The 22,446-nt window shown below is 39.4% G+C and overlaps 2 protein-coding genes across 3 annotated transcripts in view; one reads left to right on the forward strand and one right to left on the reverse strand.

Annotated features, from left to right (window-relative positions):
• The first annotated feature begins 4,905 nt into the window (after positions 1–4,905).
• On the forward strand, positions 4,906–7,415 carry LOC115774380 (toll-like receptor 5). The gene is made up of 2 exons (XM_030721629.1): positions 4,906–5,037; positions 5,437–7,415. The coding sequence occupies exons 1-2, from the start codon at positions 4,987–4,989 to the stop codon at positions 7,312–7,314; spliced, it is 1,929 nt and encodes a 642-aa protein (XP_030577489.1). The 5' UTR covers positions 4,906–4,986; the 3' UTR covers positions 7,315–7,415.
• A 7,777-nt stretch (positions 7,416–15,192) lies between these two features.
• Positions 15,193–22,446, reverse strand: part of kif3ca (kinesin family member 3Ca) — a 31,702-nt gene continuing 24,448 nt past the window's right edge. Inside the window, exons 4-9 of one of the 2 annotated variants that reach the window (XM_030720893.1) lie at positions 19,351–19,469; positions 18,363–18,479; positions 17,986–18,094; positions 16,854–16,999; positions 15,932–16,015; positions 15,193–15,848 (exon numbers count right to left, since the gene is read on the reverse strand). In XM_030720893.1, coding sequence (XP_030576753.1) covers positions 15,779–15,848; positions 15,932–16,015; positions 16,854–16,999; positions 17,986–18,094; positions 18,363–18,479; positions 19,351–19,469 — 645 coding nt within the window. In that variant the 3' untranslated portion in view covers positions 15,193–15,778. Of the gene's footprint in view, positions 15,849–15,931; positions 16,016–16,101; positions 16,218–16,853; positions 17,000–17,985; positions 18,095–18,362; positions 18,480–19,350; positions 19,470–22,446 lie in introns of those variants that run through there. The other variant, XM_030720894.1, reaches the window with a different exon arrangement.

Here is a 22,446-nt window from a genome sequence, read left to right on the forward strand (position 1 = left end):
GAAAATCAAATAAGGAAGATAAGCCAGAGAAGCTTTGCAGGTGCAGCTCACTGAGCATTGCACTTCCTTCCCCAGCCCCACTAACTCTCCTACTGGGCCCATTAACTTCACATTAAGATGACATCACACAAATAAAAGTTGCTTTTTTGGACTTAGTAGAGGTTTTTCAAATATGACACTCTCATGAGCTACAAGCAGCTGGTTTAGCAGATGTTTTATAATGGTGGTCTACTGGGATAATGCCTTTTGAGTGACCACTGGGGAAAACAATGCAGGATTTTTGGTCCTGCATTGGTGTCCATTTCCATATCTTTTGTGGCTACATAGCAGGGGCACATACAACATGTAACCCGACAGCAATGACGCGACACCTGTATGTTAAAAGCTGATTGGTTGAACAGTTTCCTTCAATAGAAAAGGGAGCACAATGAAAACATCTAAGATCAGAAAGCACAGATAAAAACCCAAACTATGGCCACAGTGGACAGTGTGTATTGCAACATGAACTAGGGTTTAATATTTTTCCCGAAAATGACATGAATCAAATCCCGGGAAATGACGAGCCATTTCCCGGGAATCCCGGGAAAAAGTTTTTTTTTTTTCTTTATTTTAATTAGGCCTTCTGTAGCCTGTGTCGGCCTTAACCTATTGTGATATTGTAGAGGTAGCTTTCCAGCTATGTCCTGTTATGCCCAGTAGGGGGTAACGTCGGCTTGATTAACGCAATAAAACCTACATCTCTGCATTCGAGTGCTCGAGTGTTGTATCGTTCCTCAACACTCCCTTAACAAATATAATTAGAATATTCCTCCATTGTACATGGAATTATACCAAGCTATTTTACAACTGCTGGTGCAAAACAATACGGTTCATCTCCACAGCATTGATAAAGGCTCAGCCACGCTGTCGTGGCGACATCTGTTGCGCTATATCTCCACCAGTGGAACGCTGTAATAGTCATTGAAAAGTTAACTACCGTACTACACTATAATATGGCATAACACAGGGCCTTGAGTAATGCACCACGACTTGGTCATTGCCATTTTGGCAACAACAAATTTATAACACCGTGTCTGAGGGTTAAAGTAGGTTCGCTGTGAATCGTCTTTTGAAAAACTGGCCAATCATTATAGCCTAAAAAATATACATTTTACTCAACTCCATTTTAAAAGCGAAATATGTTAAAGCAATCTATTTCATGATAATTTCTTCACACATTAGGCCCGTATCCTAATTCATGATTGTTAGTAAGCGGCTGCAAACGAGGAAAAGAAACACTCGAAGTTAAACAGATATTTCTTTATTGTTCAGGGCAGGCATATTTTATAGGCTATATAATGCAATATAACAATATATAATAATATAGAATTATATAATACAAAATACCTTAGGGTAAACACATTGCCTACGATTTCAACAAATTAAAGAGGAAAAAAGTACAACTGTGTAATACCTCTATTAAAACGCTTGAGATGAAGGCTGAAGCCTTAAACGGAGGCTGAACGTGCCTGAAATGAAGAGTAATGCTTTTCGCATTAAACGAACCCTTCTCTCAATATTTCCTTAAATTTAACATTCTGAAGCTTTCTTTTCTTTCTGAAAGTCAAATCGACGCGCGCGACTTTTTTCCCGGTTTCCCGTTTAACGTTTCCCGGGAAACGGGAAATGGTTCTGATCGCATTTCCCGGGAATCCCGGATCCCGGGATTAAACCCTAACATGAACACGAGAAGTCCACATTACTGGTTGTTCACTTACTGGTTTTGAAAACATGTTGTAAATGGTAAATAAATTCTCTGACAATAAGCTCAGGTTTGTTTGTTTAATTCTTTTTCACAGCTGATTAGATGAAGCAATTATAATAAACATATGCAGTCTGTCCAGGAAGCATAATGGCATCTTTTTACAAGTGAAAATGATCACTGATGCAGCCTTACAATACACCTATCAGAGAGTAATGTGGCCTTGATCGAGAGTTTCTTTGTGTTAATCACTGCTGTAGCAATACTGGCACAATGCCAGGCCACCTCTGTGTCACTTTCTTTCACACAACCTTTATTCTCCCAAGGTTGTGAAATTCAACAGCCCTGTGTGATCAAACCACACACACTCACACACAAACACACTCATCTAAACTGGAGTGTTTCATTAGAGTAGATGAGAGTACAATGGAAATTAAACTTTGACCGTATTATGACAGCTACTTGTTTTTCTGATCAAAATTTAGAGTAATTACTCACACTCCAGTAAGCATCTCTCCTTCCCACACTGAGAGCTTTTTGCATTATAAACACTTCTTCACTGATTGTTCAGCTAAAATATTGGAAATCGTTATTTGACTCTTTAGTTTGTGCTAACTGACTTGTTAAGCAGTTTCAGCTTGAAACTATGGCTGACTCGTCACTTTGAGACATACAGTACACCTCTGTGCCAACCTTCCCTATGTGAGTATCTAAAGGATTAATCAACATGTGACGAAGCAACCAGAAAAGGTCTGATGTTTCAAAGAGCAAGAGCGCTGTGGGAGGAAGGAGAGCAACTCAGTGAAATAATGTACAAGTAATGTATTGCACGAGAGGAAGCAAACAAAATCAGAACAAATGTGACTAAAACAGCTTCCTGTGGCAGGTACATCCAGCTGTGTCCAAATATGTTCAGCACATAACAGAATTTCCACATCTAATATCATCACCTGCTGACGAACAAGGTTACTCATCTACTTACCTGTGGACGACTAAAAAGTACATAAGAAATAATAATAATAATAATCTCAAAAATCACTTCTAAAGAAATATTTTTACTTGTTTAATATTATAATAGCTAAATAACAACAGTGTTAATAAAAATATCAATAAACTTTATTTCTCTAGCACCTTTCAAAACCACAAACCAAAGTTTACAACACTAAAAACACAAGAAATGATAAAATATAAATGTTATAAAAAATGAGAACATGAAAAAGTAAAATCAAAAGATTTATAAAAGAATGAAACTTTTAAAAAGACAAACTGTTATATAAAAGGCATTCTCTCGGTTTTTAAAAGCTTTTTAAACCGACAAAATGACTTCTTGTAATAGTCAGAGTAGCATCTTCCATCACGTTGGGGCTAAAGCAGTAAACACACAGCTGCCTGGTGCTTGTATAGCTCACTGGGTTGAGCAGGCAACCCATCAAGGCTATTGCAGAGACCTGGGTCTGAATCTGCCCCGAGACCATTTACTGGGTGTCTTTTCTCCACTGTTATATTTCAATAAAGGCTAAAACAAACAAACAAACAAACAAAAGCTCCTTCTTGTTTTGGCCCAGAACCTGTAACAGCAACTGATTCTCTGATCTGAGGGGTTGGATGCAGAAAAATGGTTAAAAGTTCAGAGATATAGAAAAGCCACAGCATGAAGTCATGTAAAAGTAATCACTGAAGTTTGAAACTGGATACTGAAACTGTTGATTGCCTACAATGCTGAACCATTACATGTACGTATGTTTGTTGCAGAGGTACACTTAATTGGCTAGAAAAATATCTATAATATTGTAAGTCAGTGACACTGATATGTATATTAGTCCCTACAGTTGACAGCTTTTTAAAGAATTTAACAGGAAGCACTATCAGGGTGACGGAATGAAGAGGACCTGTATGCAGGACACAAGCCCCCATTCTCAGGATGCACAATATGATAAATGAGAATGGGGGACACAAGCTCCCATTCTCATTTCTCATATTGTGCACCCTGAGAATCCATGAGAAGGATCCAAAGCAGAATCCAAGGAAAGCAAACAGACGACCCCCCCCCCCCCCCCCCCAAAAAAAAAAAAGAACATGGGAGCCAAGTCAAAAAGCAGAGTTCAGATGAAAGCCAGCAGAAATCCAAAAATGAGCATAGAGAACCCAGGAGAAGATAAAAAGAAAAGGAAAGGAAAAAGAAGCCACTTACAACTTTTCTCATTTCTCTTATTTGTGCACCCTCATCTCCTCTGTCCTCCTTTCTCCTGCCTGTGACCCAGAAATCAATCTCACCGTGACTTGTCGAAGGATTTTTCAGTTCCTAAAAAAAATGTCTGGAGGACAGAGGAGCAAGGAGGCTGCAGGAGGAGCTGTGATCGAGGATGCACAGGTGTATCCTTTGTGGAAGTGTTTTTACCTTCAGTGTATAAAGTGGAGGGCACACAGCTGGAATTTCCAAACTGCTTTTCTCTTTCTGTGTGATTAAAAAAAAAAATCTGGTCACATTTTACCATGTGGTAAATTTAATTTAAAGTGGCCCTAAATATAAAAAAAATGTCATGACCACTGTTACACATGAAACATAAAAGTTTTTTTTTACTGACATTGCTTTCAAATGAGGCTCAAAAGCAGTGATGTCTCACTTTGCTCAGTGTCTGCTGCCAGGACTTCTTTGTGCTTGCATCTCTTACTCATATCTTCCGGTGGCCCCCAAGGGACTAAGACACAAGGAGAATAGTCGAGGAGAGGAGTCAAGGATATGCAGTTAGGGAAATGAGAAAAGGGGGTGAGACAGAAAGGAAGCAAAACCCAAAACAAGAACAGGAAACAACCAAAAGACAAGTACTAAACACACAGTAAACATAGACTAGAAACAGCACAAAATCAAAGATACACTTTTAGATTAAATATTGAAGCCTGACAGGAACTTACATAATACAAACCTGCAACCCATCTTTTGAGCCAGTTGTGCAACCTGGTGTAGCGGACGGGCCTGACACACAAACAAACACACAGAGAAGTGCACAGCATACAAGGTACTTCCCTTCCTCTCGTAAAACTGGACTTTGCACAAGAAAAAAGGAAATCCCCTTCAGCGTCATGTTTATGCTGCAGGGTCAACAAAACGCTCAGCACGTGTGATGCAAAACTCACAGATATAAACCACAGAGGGCTCTGCAGAATTCAGCTTTTTACTTTGGACTGACTGGATCCTCTTTTTCATCAAGGAAGAAGATCTGAAGTGGATTTCTTTGAGGTGCACGATGATGCGGACGCTTGGCCTTCAGGTGGTTGCCATCTGTGTTTTCCTGCAGGTCTGTAAACATAGATTTATCATACATGAGAATGTGTTTACAGTGTGAGATGTAAATTATATGCAAGCCAGTTCTGACTGTGTGTTTATCAGCAAAGTGGTAGACTCTATCAACTCTTTTTTTTTAACTGAAATTATCCAAATATTAGAGGTAACATAAACTATTTCAAAATCACCAAAGCAAATCAGAATTTTAAAAAGCAACAATATGCTAAAATTAAAGACTCTCTGACAGACAGTTGTATTAGAGAGAGTTATTATTATGTAGTATTAAAGAGCTCCTGGATCAGTGTTTGTGGAGGGCAGTGTTTGTGGCAGCCAAGCTGAATCATTCTGCTAGCTGACTGGTTCTACCGTAGTCCTACTTGCAAATGGCTAAATTTTAAACTTCCACTTCCAGGTGCCGGGCTGTTTCCCATCATGCACCATAAAGGGCTCATTAGCCTACTGTGGCTTCCAGAACCTCTACTCAATTCCTCCTCTCCCTCCTCACATCACCCATTTGTACCTGGAGATGAACAACATCAATGAGATCAACTCTACCTCGCTATCAAGCCTTGAGGGGCTGCAGATGCTGGACCTCGGACAACAGCGCGGGCAGCTTGTTATCAGGAACAACGCCTTCAGCAGACAAAAGCATCTGAGGAAGCTTTCACTTGACTGTAATGTCGGCCTTCAGCTGGAACCGCAGGCCTTTGAGGGGTTGTCAAGTTTGCAGAGTCTACAACTGGATTACTGCTCACTTAAAGATTCGATACTAAAGGACAAATATCTAGAACCACTGTCATCCTTAGAAACTCTCAGCCTCTTTGGTAACCAGATAGAAAGACTCCAGCCTTCACCATTCTTTTCAAAAATGACTAATTTGAAAAACTTGAATCTCAAGCTGAACAAAATTGACAAAATTTGTGAGCCCGATCTTGCTGGCTTTCAGGGAAAAAGCTTCACAGTTCTGAACTTGAACTCCGTCGACCTGAAAGCAATGTCCAGTGACGACTTTGACTGGCAGAAATGCGGAAATCCTTTCAGAGGGATATCCTTTCAAATGCTCGATTTGTCCGGGAACTGGTTTGGCATACGTCAATACAGAGAGTTTTTCAGAGCCATCAAGGGGACAAAGATCTTCCATCTGAAAATGTCAGGGCACATAGGCAGAGGATTTTCATTCAATAATCTCCCTGATCCAGACCGCAGCACATTTGAGGGCTTGCACAACAGTTCGGTCCGCTCTTTTGATCTGTCTAAAAACCGGATATTTGCATTGCAACAAGGGGTTTTTAGTCCACTGAAAGAAGTCTCAATCATCACTGTTTCCCAAAACAGAGTGAATCAGATACACAGAAATGCCTTTGAAGGTCTTCAGGATAATTTAAAACTTCTTAACCTCTCACACAACCTGCTTGGGGAAATCTATTCTCACACATTTGATTTTCTGACAAACCTTCAGGTGTTGGATTTGTCTCATAATCACATTGGTGCATTGGGTTATCACTCATTTAGTGGACTTCCCAACCTCAAAGTATTATCTCTGATAGGAAATTCTCTGAGAGACTTAGGCTTCCCTGCACTTCTACCAAGTTTAGATTTTCTTTTATTGAACGACAACAAGATGGCGCCCTCATCAATGAGCAGCATCACTCAGTTTGCCAGTAACATCATGCATCTGAACATTCAGGACAACAGATTAACAGACATGGGGGATGTCTCCACCATTTTGATTCACCTGAAACGCCTTAAGCACCTCTTTTATGGGGGAAACACAATCAGGAGATGCTCCTTCAGCAGACTAGTCGGTCTGCATAATCTCACAGTTCTGGATCTTCACAGCAGCTCCCTGCAGTCTGTTTGGGCTCAGGGTAAATGTCTCAATCTGTTTGACAATTTGGGGCAAGTTGCTGGTCTCAATTTGAGCTTCAACGCACTGCAGTCTCTTCCTCAAGGTATTTTCAATGGTCTCACCTCAGTACAGGAGATGGACCTCTCATCCAACGCCTTGACATATCTCCAGCCTGATGCATTTCCAAAAAGTCTGAAAGTACTCTACCTTTCCAACAACTTCATTGCCTCGCCTAACCCTGCCAGTTTCCACTCTCTGAGCTTCCTCAACCTCGGTATGAACCGATTCCACTGCAACGCTGATCTGAAGAGCTTTCTGACTTGGTTGAACGAGACTAACGTGATCCTCCTGAGTCCTGTTAATGAGCTCAGATGTGAATTTCCTGCTGGTTATCATGATGTTCCTCTGACAGAGTTTTCTGCCACAGTGGTCTCACAGTAGTGAAAGCAACTAAAAGTAAACACAAACATCTTTTATAGCTGGAAAATCATGATGAAATAATCAGTGGAGTAGTGCACTGGTGTCATGCAACACTGATTAAAGTTGTGCATGTGATCTGATCTGAGTTTGAAATGTATGATTATGTCAGTCTGTCACGGTTTAAAAAAACAAATGTAATAAAATATTTTGATTTATGCTCTGTTCCTTTGTCAGTTTTACTTCATTAGTGGAAACAAATGTGGTCCTTTCTGTGTTGAGTAGAATTCAAAAAACATTTAACATTTGGAGCCCTGTGAAAGAAAGAAAGAGCTTTATTTGTCACATACATATGCATGCAGTGACATTCATTCTCTGCATTTAACCCATCACACACATGGAGTATGTAGTACACACAGCACAGCATGGAGCAGGGGGCAGCCAAGGGGCGCCCAGGGAGCAACCTGGGGGGGTGGGCTTGCTCAGGGACCCACAGTGATGCCAGCCCGAGGATTTGAACCAGGGTCCTCTCAGTAATGAACCCTCTTCTTCTCCCCTAGGCCACCACTCCCAATGATGGACTGGCAACATGTCCAGGTGTACCCCACCTCTGGCCCTATGACAGGAGGGACAGGGTCCAGTCTTTGCTATCTTTCTGTCACAAATCACCCCAACGCTTGTCTGCTGCAACATTAAGTGCTCACATAATTCCATCATGTCACCAGCAGATGGAACTCCAGAACAATCACTTGGCACCTGATGAAGATGAAGTGGTAAATTTATCTGATAACTGCTGACGTGAGATAAACAGGGTTACAGTTGTGATATTAATTTGACTATAACACGTTTTAAGCAAATAACAAGACAGATCACATAAGCCCCCGTTCTTATTTATCAAGTTGTGTCCTGGAAATCCACGAGAAAAGTCCAAAGCAAAGTCCAAGGAGAACAAACAGACCACCCCCCACCAGAAAAAAAGGGCATGGGAGGTGGGGTCCAGCAGGAGGCAAACATACAGTACACAGCAGTGGAGGACTGCAGATCATGTAAAGCTGGACTTTACAGAAGCAAAAAGGGAATCCCCTTCACCATAATGCTTTCTGAACGGCTTTTTATATGTGGTGTTTCTCTTTCCATAACAGTCTGTGAGGTTTCAGCCTCCATTTCTCCAAACTCTTGACAAAGTTATTATATTATACAGGCAGATCTGCAAGCACGCATTAACACAGCACATCTGTCCACTGCAACTACAAAATTCATTAATAGTAGCCCCTTAACTGGCAAGGGCCCGGTGACGGGCCGTTTGTAGTCTCTTTTATATGGCAGGCTAGACCCTCCCATTTTTATTGACACGTCATTCGGCCAATCATGTAACTGGCTGCACCAAATCACCTGACAAAGCTACGTGACGCCCTCTGAGTATTATTGGCTCTGGGAAACCCATTTCTTAACATTATTGGCCGAATGAGGTGTCAGTCAAAATGGGCGGGTCTAGCCTGCCATATAAATGCACTTCATTCGGCCCGCGGACCAGACGCAGCCGATTAATAGGCTATGAAATGGGTTGTTCAGAGCCAATAATAACCAGAGGGTGTTATGTAGTTGTTTCAGGTGATTTTATTTGCTGCCAGTTAAGGGGTTAAGGTGCGTATATGCACCGTTAACTAGCTGCTTTAAAAATTCATGTAAGTGTTATATATTAGTCATACTGATCAACTGATACTTATTAGTATCAGTTTAGTTTTATTTATATAGTACTAATTCACAACAGCTGTCACCTCAAGGCACTTTATGGAGAAAACCTTACAATGTAGAAAAACTTCCTGTTTTACTATCAATAAGCATTAATTAGGAGGTTATTGAAGGAAAACTTCAAAGTAAAGAGCCAGTATGTTAGTAGTAAATATGTCCCTTGTCAATATGATTGGGTTTTTGCACAATAACTTTTTTCCTAATATGTTTTTTTTATACTGTGCTTTAATGGTAGATCACAGGCTACAATGTTTTCTCTCCCTGTGGTCTAAATCAATTTCTTCTGCCCCAATTAATGGCAGACTGAGTTAATATTTAACTTGGACATACAAGGATAAAAAGAGGACAAACCTAAACTATTTAAAAGAAATATAAACAGACTATGATTTATTGCCACAAAAGCTACACTGTATACAACTCAAGGTGAATCATTTCTAATCTAAGTTATATTTTAGATGAGTGTTGGCACTACTGTAAAGAAACCAAACTTAATTTAGTGGCAATTGTAAAACAAGCTCATTTAAAAGAACTTTATAGCTCAGTAAAGAATGCATTTTTACTGTTATTTTACTTTACCTGCATGTCATATTTTACAACTGAAAAAGAGCTGTGTGTAAGAGCAAAAAAAAAAAAAGAAGAAGCATGAATTTCATGATAAGGCAGCTGTTTTCACTGTCATCTTACAGCAGAGGGCAGCCTCAGCTCAGCCAATAACCGCTGACATCCATGCTGCTTTTCAGTACAGTATGGCCCTGCTAAAACAACACCATCCAGTCTTTTCAGTGCTGGGAATTGCGTGCAGCAATGCAGCACTGAGATGTCTGATCAGTTAGATAAAAACAGGAAGGCTGCTTCCAGCTGGCTCAAAAGCTAAATTATGGAGTTCATGCCAGTTAAGATTCACTCTGCTGCATTAGACAAAGTGGGTAAATAGGTCTGATAACTGCTGAGGCGAAGTAAGTAGGGAAAGAGGTCAACAAAAATAATGTTCACTTGACTGTAACTGAAGCATTTTTAGCCTGCAACAATACAAAACCACATCATTCTTTAATATCTAAACTGGGATTCAGTGCTTCGACTTCATATTGCTAAAATTAAATATAGTAGAGCCCACTCTCTAGTTTCTGTTTCTATTTGTTATCATCTGGTTGTAACTGAATACATTACTGAATCAAACGTGCTCCTAATAAAGCAGCTCTCTCTTCATTAAATATTAAAGATCAAGAGCAGGAGGATGGAGGGCAGACTGCTGATAAGACTCAGATTCATAGACCTGTGTGTGCATGTCTCCAAACCAAATCTGATACGTATGTATGTATATGAATAGCCGACATGAGCAGAAATGAAACAGGCGTTCAAACTAAACCAAATTTCACAGGGATGCTACAAATTATTCAAAGTTTCTAGCCTGAATGAGCAGAGAAATGTCTGACCTATTTTTGGTTACATTTGTAAGTAAACATATATAGCATTGGAAGACTTGTAACTAAGCATATCAATAATCTAATCAATAACAGAGTTCATACATTTGAATTTAATTTCAAATATAAGAGTTTTATTACTGTGGCTCTGTAAACACTCCGATCACAACATAAGACCCATGAAGGGAAATAAAACCAACAAATTAGCATGCGTTAACATCCTGACCATGTTTCTGGTTATCTTAGTTGCCTTTTACTAATAAAACATTCTCTGAAAATGAATAAGAACTTACATTAATAATAACATTGAACTTTGAACACTGATCAACTTCCTAATGACAGTCTTTGGTTAAGTGTTACTGGGAAGTCTATTCAACTTAAGATGAAATAATAAAACAACCATTGTTGATGTACAGTTGCTCTTACAGCAAAATAATCAGGACATATAATCAAGTTTGAAATGCAGCTTTAACTCATTAAAACACTGAAAAGCTATTAGAAATCTTATATTGTTACTCTGTATGATGAAATAACATGATGATCAACTTTGTGCTTGTGATTTTATTTTCCTTTTTCACCTTTGTTTTCCTTCCCGCCTTTTTTCTATCACTTTCCTTTTTTCAGTGCCATGTGTCCGTTTCATATTACGGCTCTTATTATACACAGTATGAGCAATTTCATCGTGACAAAGGTCACTTTATACTATTTTATCTCATCATTTGTATTTCAGCTCTTTTAAAATTGTATAACTTTAAAAGTAAGTGCACTTTGTCCTAAGACAGCATGCTTTAACTGTTTCCACCTTGATGTAGAGGTTGAACTTGCTATGCTGAAATACAGTAATTAAAGCCATCATATGATACATCGCCCATCCATAGTATTCTACAAGTGCCTGAAAAATATCGGTTTTCTTTGCTGTGATCAGTTTCATCTTCAAGAGCACCTTCAGGCGTGTGTGACACAGTGAGCTCCATACTATTGGATTCACAATCCATTCATTTTAGTTTTACATGCTGTATTTTAGAGCCGGTGTTCTTCTTGGTAAATTTGTTTGTGTTGCAGGGTAACCTCTAGAGAATGTACTGCCTTAATGAGGCTAATGGCATCCTAATTAATGAGATGAAGTGAGATCAAATGAAGCAAAATATTACTGCTCACTTTTGCTCAAATTAAAAAATAAATAAATAAATACAATCGCCTAAAACAAATCAACACTTCATTTATTGATCAGCGAATGAAACATGATTGATGAGCAGGAGCCTGCAACAGGATCTTTATTGAATTTCTGGGTTTTTTTTTTTGTTTTTTTGTTTTTTATCAGCGCCATCTGGTCCACCATGTTACATACATATCAACACACAAACCCCCATCAATGCCATCCCTATCCCATCACCCTCTACAGGCAGGTTACCATGGAAACAGGCTCAGTATCCACCTCCTCCACAGTTATTCCTCACTTCCTGATTGTCTTCGGATGCCTGCATCCATCCACCCCTCCTCCTCTTGTCCATCAGCATCCGCTCTTCCTCCTCCCCACACCCCACAGACACACACTCTCACACGATATTTTAGAGCCACAAAGCACATGATAAATATACATGGGTGGGTTTACTGGCTGATATGACCAAAATGTCTAGAAATTAGCAGAGCTTAGAGGAAAACTGCTGCTGTTTCATCATATCTTTGTTCCTAATTTTTTATTAATTTATTTTTAAATCACGCTCATGCTTGCATTGCTGTCTGCCCTAGAAATTAAAACATGATTCATGAATGTTTTGGGGGTACGACTGATGCTGCATTACAGAGGAAGATTAAACAGCATGCTTAAATTTGCATTTAAATGAGCTGTGTCAGCATCATAAACAACATTTTGTGTTATTGTTGCTTGAATGTCAATATATCTATAATTTATTTGAAGACTTATCCGTTACCAGAAAGAAATTTCAAGTTATGAAATAAAAACATGGTTTAAAGTCTTGTTTTTTAAGCCTCGAGCAAGGTGTTTTTAGTGTTGTTATCTTAGGTATGCAAAATCAGTAACTAGCGTGGGGGAAAATCTCATTGCAAACCTGAGGGACATTGCTCACTTATAGGCTAGTGACTTGTCAATCACAAAGTAAGCTCATCCCAAGTATATCCTGCTTTATCCTCCTTTGCTACCATGTTTTACAAAATAAATATTTTGTCTTTAATAAGACTGGAAGGTAGCGAGTGAGACCATAAACTCATTAGGAAAGTGTCAGTTGATCTCCCCATAGACTTACCCCCCCACAGTCACCCCCCTGTTGTGCTCGTAAGGATGTCACCACTGGTTTAAAAGGATGTTGCCCTCCCCAAAAATTTCTGGATGGTCTAAATGTGAACGTATTGGTATTAGGTATTTGGTGGACATTCAGCACAATTCATAAACATTAAGGGGGCTATTAAAATACAATGTTTCCTCTAGATCATTATACTGATGTTCTGATGTTGCTTGCAGACCTTTTAGTGACATTATGTTGTCATCTGAGAACATCCACCACAATATAAAGCATGTTGCCTGTCCCATTTCCTGGACTGCTCCCTGGTCCTCAACAAAATGTTATCATATCTCCAGTGAGGCCGTATTGGAGCACCTACACGACATGTCCCAGATGTCCCTTTTTTAATGAACCACCATGATGGCATGTTCTCTTAAAGTGTTCATTTCAATCCTACTATAGTAGTTTGTGTGACTCACTGTTCAAAACTTATCCTTATTTATCTTAGACTGGGCCTTCATGCAGCCACTGATACAAGCTCCTCTCTCCCTTTAAAGCCACCCTCCCTCTAAGAGGCCAAAAAGTAGTAATTTAGAAGAAAGTTTTTCAGATTGGCTGTCCCTCATAAACAAACGGTTTGAACAGTAGGTGGGTGGGTTTCTGTCCCCACAGTCTCACATCTGCTACTCTGACATCATAGATTACCAAATGTTAAGAAAAAATGTCTGAAACCAAGAAGTCTTAAAGCTTAAGTTTTTGGCTCGCAGGGATTACTTGTACAAACACAGACCTCATTATTTGAAACCTTGATACAAGTATCCACTCTTATCAAACAGTCTGCAGAATCTGAAGCCATATAGCAACTTCAAAATACTGCAATTTCATGACATTTTAAGAACATCCCCAGTGTTCTGTAAAGGTTTTGGGGTTATGCTTTTCAAACAAATACACAATATATTATTTCGGAAATACTATATATTTACAATCAATAATGCCTGTTCAGCTATACACACTCATATATCGAAAATAACAAAAAATTTCAGGAATGTCTAAGTTTCCATAAGCATATTTGATGTTTGCAGATCTGCTGTAAATTGGTAATGCACGCTGCACTTTCACACTGGTTGAGGACTGTTCTCTGCTGTTGTACACCCACTGAGGGGGGGGGGGGGGGGGGTTAGCTGCAACTTGATCTTTTGTATTAATAATATATTGATGATTAGTCAGCCTGACCCCCCGCTGTTTCCTCCTTTTACCCTTTAGGAAGTAAAGAAACCAGTGGCACTAAACTGTACACGCCTGACTGCACACTGCTGCATAAACAGCATTTTTCAGTCACTTCTGCTTCAAACGGGGAACCTTCAGTCAGCAAGTTATGTTACACGCACTTTTAAACCACAGCAGCTGTTTTTTTTGTTTGTTTTTTTTTTATTTTATGTCTGTTTTACAGTGTTTTCTTCTTCATTTACTACACAATTTCATAGAAACAAAACAAAAAAACAAAAAAAGTGTTCTCAGTACTTTGAAGAGATGTGGCTGCACATGAGATGGATTACAAACTAGGAAAAAATGGGACCCAGAACTATGGGGGACTCCAAAAAATGCTGCTTGTACTGAATTTTAAGTACAGCAGGTGCTTCACCCTGGAGGCTGCAACCTTATCTTGCAGATAGCCAAAATCTTTCCATCCATTAAGATTTCTTAAGAGATTAACAGAAAAACTTTGGGTAGTTTTGGTTTATAGTGGCCAGAGAGGTTTCTCCATTCATACACTAAGTTAAGCAATAGCTCGTCCTCATTACTTTACTGAACAACATGAATGTTTGAAGTAGGTGCTGCTGTACATGGAAATGATGACTGAGTGCATAAATCAAACATTTTGGAGGCCAAAAACAATAATATGATATAATATATAATATGTGTGCCCAAGTTTCCATAGTTTAAAAGAGGCTTAATTTGTAATTTTGATTCACAACTAGAGGCAGAAGTAGTTTTTTTCTTCCATGAGCTTCTAATGATTCTGAATCAGTCTCACAGTGTGAAATCTGTGACTTCAGGTGGAGAAAAACTTAAATGCCATCTTTTATTTTCACTCTTTAAGTGCCAAAGAAGGTGCCACCCAGGTTTTCGATTGATCACGCCCCATTTCCAGGGACTGCGATTGGGTTTAAACCACGTGACCATGTCAAGTCCATCCTTGCTCGTGCCTCATTGGTGTGTGTGTTGGAAACATATGATTGGTTTTATTTCTTTTACTCTATACATATGCTATTTAAACTGTTGTCTGTAAAATGTTTGACCCTGATGAAGGCAATGAGCCAAAATGCATCAGTCCAACAGTAGAGTTGCTCTGTATTCTACAAGTGTTGCTGGAAATTTATCCTACCGTGAGTTCAGGTACCAGCAGCTGTTTTTATGGGTTTGCCCAGGTTGAGACCATTATTTGCACAATAAAATGATTCTGACAATTAGACATGCCTCGTGTTCTTCATTTTAATGACATTAGTTTTTAAGACATTTCATTTAAATTGGACACTGAAGGGGGACAGATAAATGATGGGAGACAACAGGAATGATAAAGGTCATCATTCAGGTTTCGAAGCACCTCATCTGACCAACAGCAGTACACGTCATCCTTTTTTTTTTAGTGTACTCATTTCCAAAAGCCAACACAGACATAAACTTTCTGACGATAAAGTCCAACTTCTACATAGAAAACAGACGAAACCTGCTTTGAAAATCCAAGAATACAAGAAATGTTCACCTTCAGATCATAACTAGAAACACAAACAGGCCATCATACAGCCCTGTATATACAGCAGACACACACACACACACACACACACACACACACACACACACACACACACACACACACACACACACACACACACACACACACACACACACACACAAAACAGTCTGGGCAGTTCTGAGGCCACTGGTCTCAAACATGCAAGGGAGGAGAGGGCTCTGCCGGAGTAACTGGAGGAACTGATTTTTACAGAGTTTTTGAGGTTCATATGGTCATTTAGCTTCCTGTCAGAAGATCATTTCCATGTAGTCTATCAGGTTTCAGCAGAGGTGACGGTGGTGTGTTTGTGTCCCAGCTGTGGGCCTCACTGAGAAGTCTGTAAGACAGTCACTGGCCAAAAGAGGAAGAGGAAGTCGAGAGATTGAATAAATAATAATAATAATTTAAAAAAGCTCTCTTTATTAAAGCTTTACTGTGCCGCCGCAGGTGTGGCAGTGTGACATGCCGCCAGGGACACATTAGAAGAGGAGGAAGTCATGGATTTTGGAGTCTGACACCTGGAAATAAATATTAAAAAGTTGTAAAATACATGTATAATGCATACAATCACAGATTATTACGATTATCTAGCTGAGAAAATGACAGATAAACCATCAGATTAGGGCAGCCTGGAGAGGATGTGGCTAATCCTGAATAATCCCATTTACTGCAGAGATGATCCGATGCTAAACCATTTACAGTTTAGTGGTCACATACAGGCTGAACGGCACAAGCAGAAAAAAAAAAGATAAAATATTCTCAGCTTTTTGATACCAGGGCACCATATGAATCATAATAAATAAATCTCATCAATAATATAATAATTATATATATATATATATATATATATATATATATATATATATATATATATATATATATATATATATATATATATATATATATATATTTAAGACCAAGGAAAATAAATCTAAAACACATAATTCCTGTAATTTGTTATTAATCAAGTTATTTGATGCTCTTGAATGATATATTAGCCATACCAGCACATTTTAGACCCTACTAATCCTCTTTTTTAATCTCTCAAATGTGACCAGCTGTGTAAAAGATATGCAGTGAAGCAGCAAAGCAATAGCCTGCACTACTGTAAAACTTCTCCAGAAGTCAGTTAAAAATGTTAAACGTTACAAATAAAACAAACTAACTTAATCTTAGGTGTCAATTTTTAAAAATGTAATCAACAGCATCAAATTATTTCTATTTCCAGATGTAAAAACATCTGAAGCAGCAGCATCAAAGTGCAGTAAATGTAATAAGCCAATAAAGAAAGATAACATCATCCTTCTTAATTATGAATATATGAGAAGAGGTTGTATTGAAGGGAATCAGACTCACCAGGAGTGAGACTTTCGGATGCCTTTCTCCTTGGTTGGTGAGTTGTCCAGAGAGGGACTTTGGTTCAGTTCTGCGTCCTTCGAGCGATCGAATAAGGTGGTGTTTGGAGGAGTCACGTCCAGTTCCAGAAACATGATGTTCTCAGCCTGAACACAGAGAAATAGCCACAGTCAGTGATGCATGATATGGACAGAAGCACGGGGCTACACCTCTTTGAATTCAAATGTTTTCAGTCCCATTACCACAGATTTCTAAAATCAAGTACCTAGCCATGCAGTCTGCCTTTACAAACATTTGTGGAAGAATAAGAATGCAACAAGTCAGTTCATGACCTTTTCTTCCCTCCTGGATATAGCACAATCAACTTTAAGTGCTTTTTTTGTTCACAGAGTGGAGTTTAGGAACCACAGCAACTCATCCACAAAGTGGCAGACCACATAAAGTTATGGAGCATGGTTGCCGAGTGCTGAGGCTTATAGGGCATTAAGGTCGCCAACGCTCTGCTGACTCAATAACCTCCACTGGCATTAACATCAGCAAAAAGACTGTGCGCTGGGAGCTTCGTTTCCACGGTCACACTTACTGACTGCTGCGTTAACTCTCTAGTAAAAGTTTAGTCTGTGCATTTCAAAGTAAACGCTTGAATAAAGTTAGCGGTGCATGCAACAAATTTGCATCAAGGTTTTGTTGGCTTCACTTTATAGTGAAGGATTTTTTAATCAGCTTTTCATATACCACTTTGTTTCTACTTTCCTGAATTTCCTGTGCCTTATTTGTTCCCTTTTCTTTGTTAATTGCTAATTTTCATATTTCAGTGTCTTCTTGCATACATCTGCTCTTTAATTTGTCCTTATATACCATTTATATAAGATAAAGAGTAATATTTACATTTCAAAAACTGACACTTAGTCTTTCGGGATCCAAAAGGACAAATTTAACTGATTTTGGAACAAATGGACTGACTGTATACTTTGATGTTTCCTGATCCTTTTATTTGAATTGGATGAGCAGAAGAGAATGGATGGATGGAAATAAAAATATTAATAATTTATTTAAAGAGAGTTAATATTAAAATTAAAAAAATATCAGTCCTCAAAAAGAGGATTTCAAGTCACCACACAGCCACACTCACCCTGTATCTGGAATGACCTCCCATTGCTATGGCAACCCTGGCATACTGGCTGAGGGGTCGTTTGTATCCGACTGCAGATGTGGGCCTTTTCTTCATCTGTGAGGATTTGCTGAATGGAAGGAGAGTCAGGATCAATGAGACATTCAAAAATCAATCAGGAATCAATTCTCAAAATGCCAAAAATGCTTCTGAATGCAGCCAAGAAAGGAGGGCACCACTCAACCAGTAGTGGAGGATGACGGGAAGAAGCGATAAGCAAGTGAAGCACAGTGCCCAAAGGTCAAAAGGTCATGAAACCTGACTGAAATTAAGAGTTTATTGTTTTAATGAAATATTGTTACATCTAAAAAAAAAAAAAAAAAAAAAATGACACTGACCTTTCAGCGGGAACAAGTGGCTGGAACTTCCACTGATCCTCCTCGGGGTCAAAGATCAGCCTGTTCATGATCTTATTCTTCTCCTCGGGCGGGATGAAGTTCTCAATGATCAAATACCTGAGTGTACACAACACAAAGTGATGCAGCGATACAGCTCGATGTAAGAAATAATGGTTTATATTGTATACAAGTCCCTGGAGTCACATGGTTGTAATAACAGCAGCATTGTGACTAAAATTTGGGGTTTTATTAGTACATTCTTCAAATTGTAGACAGAAAAACTAACATTATTTTGAATTTGTGAAGCCTTTTTTATTCATAAACACTAAATCTATTGATAACTCTTGATAAGGAACATTTTTATAGTTTTGGCTGTTACTTCAAATAAAAAGAAACAAAGTCATTAACTGGCTGCAGAAAACCAGATTTAAAAGAAAAGATTAACAAATGTTTTACGTTCTTTAATACAATAATGCCATAAAGCACGTTTCTTACTCTGAGAAATAAAAGAAAAAAGAAAGAGAAAAACAGCTGCTATTACAGCTGTTAGTAGGGCTCTTTTTGGAAAGCAAAGTAAGACTTCTGACAATAAAGAAAAGATTAATTTAGTCAAACTGCAGTGATGTGTGAACACAGCAGGGGAGTAAAAAAAAACATTGGAAAATAAAGGCTCTACCTTTGCAGAAATACAATCGCTGTGGAAGCACATTTCCACTGTTTACTTTCACATAGAATTAAAGACAAGAAGTAAAAGCTTAAAGCATTTTGTTCTTTAGACTCTTATGATGTAAAGAGATCCCAAAGGCGGTAACTGTTGTTGGTGCAGTGGTGTTACCACCGCCTGAATTGCGAGATTTTATGCATTTAAAGGATGTTTAAACGAGGCTGATCTCTGATCCCTCGCTGCTTGGAAGAATTAAATTTAGCCTGTACTGTATGCACTTAATGGTGATTTTTGAGGACTCTTTGTGATCTGAGGTCGACTCACTTGAACTTGAGCTCTCTGGTGAGTTCGTTCTGAGTTTGCTCGAGCTCCTGTCTGCTCTTCACGTGCTCGTCGTTCACGTCCTTGATCTCTGCTTTGATGCACTGGAGCTTGGTGTACAGCTGGAAGAAAGGAGAAAGGCAAACAAGCAGAGAGGGGCGATCAGGACTGAGGTTCCCAGTGAAGATAAACTGGTCTACAACTCGCTGCAGCTTGGTTGCCCGTAGCAACAGCACTGGAGGCACTGGTGTCTGGTGAACAGGCCAGCCAATGGGAGCACAACAACATGGCAGCACTCCTCCTCTAATTCCTCCTCCTCGTTCCTCCTGAGATTTCACACTGTTCATTCTTTGACTTCACCCAGGGCTTCAAACAAAAAAGCAAATCCTGACTTCAGCCCTGAATCATGACACTGCAGGCTCTGCAGCTTGGACACAGCGAGCGAAAAGCTTTGAAAATGATCAAATCAATAAGAAGCAGGCAAGGAAAATCTCCATGACACGATGGCTCCTTTATTCAGACAGATTTTCACCAAAGCTGGCTTAGAATTTGACTCATTGTTAAAAAAAAAAACCTGGAATTGGAGCTGGAGTTTAATTTAGACTTTTGCTGTGTTCACAAAGCTGAGGCCTTAATGACACATCATGGAGGGGTACTCTCACTCTTTATGTGTTTTTTTTTTTTTTTCAACATTTTCAGTATTACAGCTGAATAAGTGATTCTTGAAGTAAACCTAATTATGGTGGATGCAAAGGGTAACACCCAAGCACCAGACCTCCATGGGTGTCTCTCTTTGGGCTAAAAGTGGTCGTGTCCATGCAGTTAAAAAGATGTTTTTGTAAAGTCTTTGGCGAGTTTTGGTTCTTGTTGGTTTTGCTGTGTTTCTGTGTGTTTCTAGTCTTATTTATCTTTTTGCATGGCAGTTTTCTCATGCGTCTTGTTTTGGTTTTTGCTTCCTGTTTTTGTTTGTCTCCTTTGTGATGGTTTGCCACACCCTCATTATTTTTACCTGTGGATGATTGTCTCTCATCTGTCTCTCATCTGTATATATATATATATATATATATATATATATACTTATTTAGTTTTGTTAACTCATCAGCTTTCCAATGCAGCTTGTTCTCTGCTTCACGTTATGCTCTTGGTATGCATTTGCTTCCACCTCTCTGCAAGACCCTGATAAAATGTCCCTTCATGTCTACACTAAGCTGAAAAGTGAAACATGAAAAGTTACAATATGGGATCAAGTGAACAAGGCCCCAGAGACTAGTCTGCAACCATATGGCAACCACATGTCATGAGGGAGAAATTTGTATTCCCCACCCAAATGCCAGTGATTGCTAGAGGTTGATGGCAGTTGCTGGAAAAATTATTGCTAAAGTGTCAGTCACACAGGCCAACAAACCAAGCAGTAACACTTTGGCAACCGCCTGTTGCTAGGGAAAAATGTGTATTCCCCAGCTGGTTGGCAAAAGCGTCCTTGTGATATTGCTGCTGTTGCAGTTTGAATGGAAGTGAATGTCTACAATCACTGTCCAGCTACTCTCCGAGCTGTAGTGAAACTTTGAAAAGTGAGACACAAACCAGAAACGGAGAAGGTTTGCCTTCAAAATAAAAGCTGCGCCTCAGCGCTGCAGCCAACATGTTTCAAAAAGCGTACCTTTTATTTAAAGGCTTTGCATGGCACTTTTTCAAGTTTTACTATCGCTGGGCAAGTAGTCAACAAGTATTTACAGACAAACATGAAAAACTACAGGCAACCATGGCAATCTGCTAGCAACCAAAGCAATCACTAGGAGATTTTTGGTGCTGTGCCTTCTGATTCAACTGACTTCAACCACTGGCACTGGAAACCTCCAGGAATCACTCCCAACCAATTTAGCTAGCAACTAATGTTTGTATCATATCCAAAAGTCTTGATTCTAAGTCTTTCCATTAGTACTGTACTGTACGGCCCTCAATAATAAGTAATTAACCTGTACAGTGCAACTGCTAAATAGACACAGACTGAGATTCTAATGACGTCTGACTAATGCCAGCTCTCACATATCCTGTGGAGATGTGATATTGTACGATTAAGTCCTCTGTGGAAGCCATAGTGGCCAATAAATTTTTGAGACGATGCTAGGTAAGTTGCATTGATAGCTTTCCACCTGCACAACTGTGCATTTATTTACTGGGGGTTATTTACCTGAAGTCCAGGAGTGGGACCACACCCCAGACAATTCCCCTCCTGTTGCACTCCAATAAATACCTACTTGCCCTACACAATTATTTGTTCTGGTTTCTCTGCCCAGCCCTCCCTCCCTCTTTGTCACCCTCTCTCATAGTTATTAGGTAGCTCTGCCAGGCCTGGTATCTGCCACCCATCCTAAAGGAGGCCTTCTGCTGCCTCTGGCTTGTCTCATTGCTTCTTATTCATGTGTCATCTTCATATTATCAGTGTTTTTTATTTGCATTTGGTGTTGTAGTCTGTGTTAGTGAATAGCACATTTTATCCCACGTGTTTGTTCATTTGGAGGCTGGAGGAAGATTAATTTTGGATTAATCTGGGAATAATCCAAAATTAATCCCAGATAGTTGATTGTGTAGTGTTTTTTTACAAGTGATTGTCTGATTGGAGGGGAGCTGCACTGCAGGCACAGTTGATAATTGACAAACTATTGTTCTAACTAAACATGTTTAACTTCTCAGTTGCTCATTAAATAATGAATTTGAAAGGAAAACAAGAAAAAGAAAGATAGAGTTCTGCACAGTTTTTTTTTTCAGCAAACAGGCTTGATGTCAGTGACATTTTTGTGCACGCTGAGCTTTACGGACTGCCCTCTGAGTTCTGAATGCACAGTGTGAAAATGTTTTTACGCTCACTCTTTTCTTCAGAGTGACAGCATCATGCAGCGTGAGAGGAGCCGATGGACCACGTTTGGGAGTCAGGGCAGCAAAGATCAGCATAGGATCATTAGTCACACTGTTGCTTGCTGTTGCACAATGGGCCACTCGGTGTTAGTCCTGCTGGTCGCGTCCGTGCAGCGAGATGGGGAAACGAAAAGAGAGGTGAAGGGTGTGATAGGTTCAGTGTTTACAGTGGCGAGGGAGACA

The sequence above is a fragment of the Archocentrus centrarchus genome, chromosome 24 (genome assembly GCF_007364275.1).
Source record: "Archocentrus centrarchus isolate MPI-CPG fArcCen1 chromosome 24, fArcCen1, whole genome shotgun sequence".
Lineage (NCBI taxonomy): Eukaryota > Metazoa > Chordata > Actinopteri > Cichliformes > Cichlidae > Archocentrus > Archocentrus centrarchus.

Bases quoted from the DNA above. Each gene is read 5' to 3' on its own strand.
- LOC115774380 (XM_030721629.1), top strand. From the start codon at position 4,987: ATGATGCGGACGCTTGGCCTTCAGGTGGTTGCCATCTGTGTTTTCCTG. The intron at 5,038-5,436 runs GTCTGTAAACAT...TTCCACTTCCAG, and splicing joins CCATCTGTGTTTTCCTGCAG to GTGCCGGGCTGTTTCCCATC.